The 3,045-nt window shown below is 47.7% G+C and overlaps 1 protein-coding gene across 1 annotated transcript; it reads left to right on the forward strand.

Moving 5' to 3' along the window:
* Positions 1-1,210: 1,210 nt before the first annotated feature.
* LOC123428744 (pathogenesis-related protein PRMS-like) lies at positions 1,211-1,777 on the forward strand. The gene has a single exon (XM_045112904.1). The coding sequence runs from the start codon at positions 1,211-1,213 to the stop codon at positions 1,775-1,777; it is 567 nt and encodes a 188-aa protein (XP_044968839.1).
* The last annotated feature ends 1,268 nt before the right edge of the window (positions 1,778-3,045 follow it).

The following is a 3,045-nucleotide window of genomic DNA, read 5'->3' on the forward strand; positions in this document are numbered from 1 at the left end:
GGACAACTCTTTTCTTCTTAGTGGACGCAGGATAATTACCATTTCAAAAAAAAATACATGAAGATGAAGTGTGCCAAAAACTAGTAGCAAGTAGCAATAGATTGTCTAATAATTATTTTGGGCCGAATAGATGATCTGAATTAAAATGGAATTTTTTGTTCTGGACTAGCCATTACTTTTCTTTTGAGAAGGAACCAGCAATTACTGGTAAGTATAAAGTTGCATACTCCCTTCGATCGGAATAAATTGACATTGCATAGAGGTTGTGTTAATTAATATGGATAGGAGAGAATACTTTATATGTCACATTTTTTGAACTGGCCTAATCACTCAGATTGGTAATTATACACACAATTCCATAAGAGTTAGGGAATTAAACGGCATATCTTGATGTCAATTAGAATTAGTGAACTGTGGAATGGAGATGTGTGTTTGATGATGCAGTAGTGCAAGGCAGCAATGGTAAGTCGGCGATTTGCCGCAGCGATCCGGCGAGGCGACTCCGCGGCGACGCGAGGCCAGGTCAAATGCTTGCCAAATTCAATCCCGTGTGTGGCTGCATCCCCGATTATTTTTGACTGGACGATGCGAGCCTGTACGTGAAATCTGGCCATGGGATTAATCAGGCAACGTGCGTGGGTACAGGTAGGAGGCGTCTGACGTACGCTGAAGGCTGCTCGTGTGGCAACTCCTTTTCTTGTGCGGCTTCTTCTGTAGAGTTGGGTTTTTAAAAATAAACAAATACAAGGCTGAGTGGGGGCAGGGTATTTAACTGAGTGGGGGCACATCGAATATACGTCGGACCAACTGCAATACACTGGAAAAATCGAGTGGGGGCAGCTGCCCCACAGCCTATAACCTGGGTCCGTCCCTGGGTATGCTAATACTACTAGGACTCGGTTTATCTTTTTTTCTAATCTTATGTGTACAGGACAACGTGATTAACTCACATGAACTGTGTTTGGGACAAGAAATTCTAGACGGAGGGAGTAGTAGGGAGAAGGAAGTCGTATGGACATGCAAAACGGCAAACCTGTTAAATTCTCAGTAGTAGTGAATGCCATTAATTACTCGTAGATGAGCGTCTCATGTTAATTCTCCGAATACCAAACTGACGCATACGCTCCTGCAAGTTAACCCCTGTTGTTCTATATAAGCACACGTCAATTCCTCTATAACTTCACCAAATCACCCGAGCTCACAGTCACAGATGCGGCAGACGACCATGTCGCCTTTCGTCTGCGTCGCCATCCTGCTTCTTGCACTTGCCTCGTCGTCGCCGGCATCAGCCAGCAACCCCAGCATTAGCAGCAACAATGGCGTCGCCGTCGCCGTCGCGGCCGCTAGCGTGCCGACGGCAACGCAGTTCCTGCAGGCGCACAACGACGCGCGCCGCGACGTCGGCGTGGCGCCCCTGGCGTGGAACTCGACGCTGGAGCAGGACGCCAAGCGGTACGCGGGCCGGCTCGGCATCCGCTGCAAGCTGGAGCCGCTCGAGTGGGGCATCCCGCATGTCTACGGGCAGAACACCTACTGGGGCAGCGGGTACCAAGACGGCGCGGCCGTCGCCGGCGCGTGGGTGTACGAGCGGCAGTGGTACGACCACCGCGCCAACGCGTGCGCGCCCGGCAAGATATGCGGGTCCTACACGCAGGTGGTGTGGAACACCACGCAAGAGCTCGGCTGCGCCCGCCGCACCTGCCGGAGCAGCCGCGACACCGTCGCTGTTTGCAGGTATTTCCCTGCCGGCAACTACCCAGGCGTTCCGCCTTACTGAGTAGGAGTACATCCATACGGAGGCTACATCAGGAACGATGTATCTGTTCAAATAACTTTGTATTTATATATAATATGATGAGGCGAATTGAAAAAAGTCGTTTGGTCCGGTGTTTATGGGTTATGGTAATGGAAAATTCGGATTAGGATGTGATTGAGGCCCTGTTTGATAACAAAGAATTTTCGTAGTATTTTTAGAATACTGCAGTTTTGGAGATTATTATAGTTTTATTTACAATGAAATGTTTGGTTGGCCTCTAAGAATTGTGATTTTAAAACTACAGTATTAAAAAAACTGTGGTTTTTTCTCTGCATAAAAAAAGAACCCCATACCTCTTTTTAAAAAACCAGAGAAGGCAAAAAGAAGGGGTGGGACGTCGTTATCTTTTTCCCGTGTACTTGTTCGATCTAAACTGCAGTAATATGTGGCGTAATCAAACAGTTTCTCTACATTATGAATACTGCAAAAAATGTTGTTATATTAAAACCATGGTATTTTCTATCTACACGTAAAATTACTGCAGTTTTTAATACTTTAGTTTTTTTACTACTTTGTTATCAAACAGGGCCTGAAGCTGTCTGATACTACTGTTTAGTTCCGTTTGCCGCACGTAATGCCACTCAACGTGTTCTCCTACGGCATCACCATGCCCACGCCCGAACCAGCGAAACCCCATGGGCGAGCCGGGTGTGGCTTTGTTAGGACGTGCACATAGTGGCTGAGCTAGCATTTGACATCAGAATGGTCCGCCCTTAAAAAAAAGGTTTTTGACAAGAAATATGACATGTTCATAAGATTTATGAAGCCAACTACTCCCTTCGTTTGTGTTGGAAACGATTGTTTGGCAATGCTTTACGATGTATTGATCGGTGCATAGCACACGTATATATGAAGTATTGGGCCTCAACCTCAACTATACAAAGGCTAGGAGGTGGTCCGGGCCATACAATGTACATGCACAAACCATATATTCAACCCCCCCCCCCTCCCCCCCCGTCCCCCCGTCGAAGCGTCGCCGGAGACGCAAAGACTGGACCTAAACTCCTCAAAGACAGAAGTAGGCAGTCCTTTTGTCATGACATCGACGAACTGTGGCGCGGTCGAAACATGCAGAACCCGAATGCGCCCAAGAGCCACCTGCTCGCGAACAAAGTGTATGTCGAGCTCAATATGCTCCATTCGACGATGGTGGACCAGGTTGGCGGAGAGGTACACAACAGAGACGTTGTCGCAGTAGACCAGCGTCGCCTTGTGGACATCACAAAGCA

This window comes from Hordeum vulgare, chromosome 2H (genome assembly GCF_904849725.1).
Source record: "Hordeum vulgare subsp. vulgare chromosome 2H, MorexV3_pseudomolecules_assembly, whole genome shotgun sequence".
Taxonomy (NCBI): Eukaryota; Viridiplantae; Streptophyta; class Magnoliopsida; order Poales; family Poaceae; genus Hordeum; species Hordeum vulgare.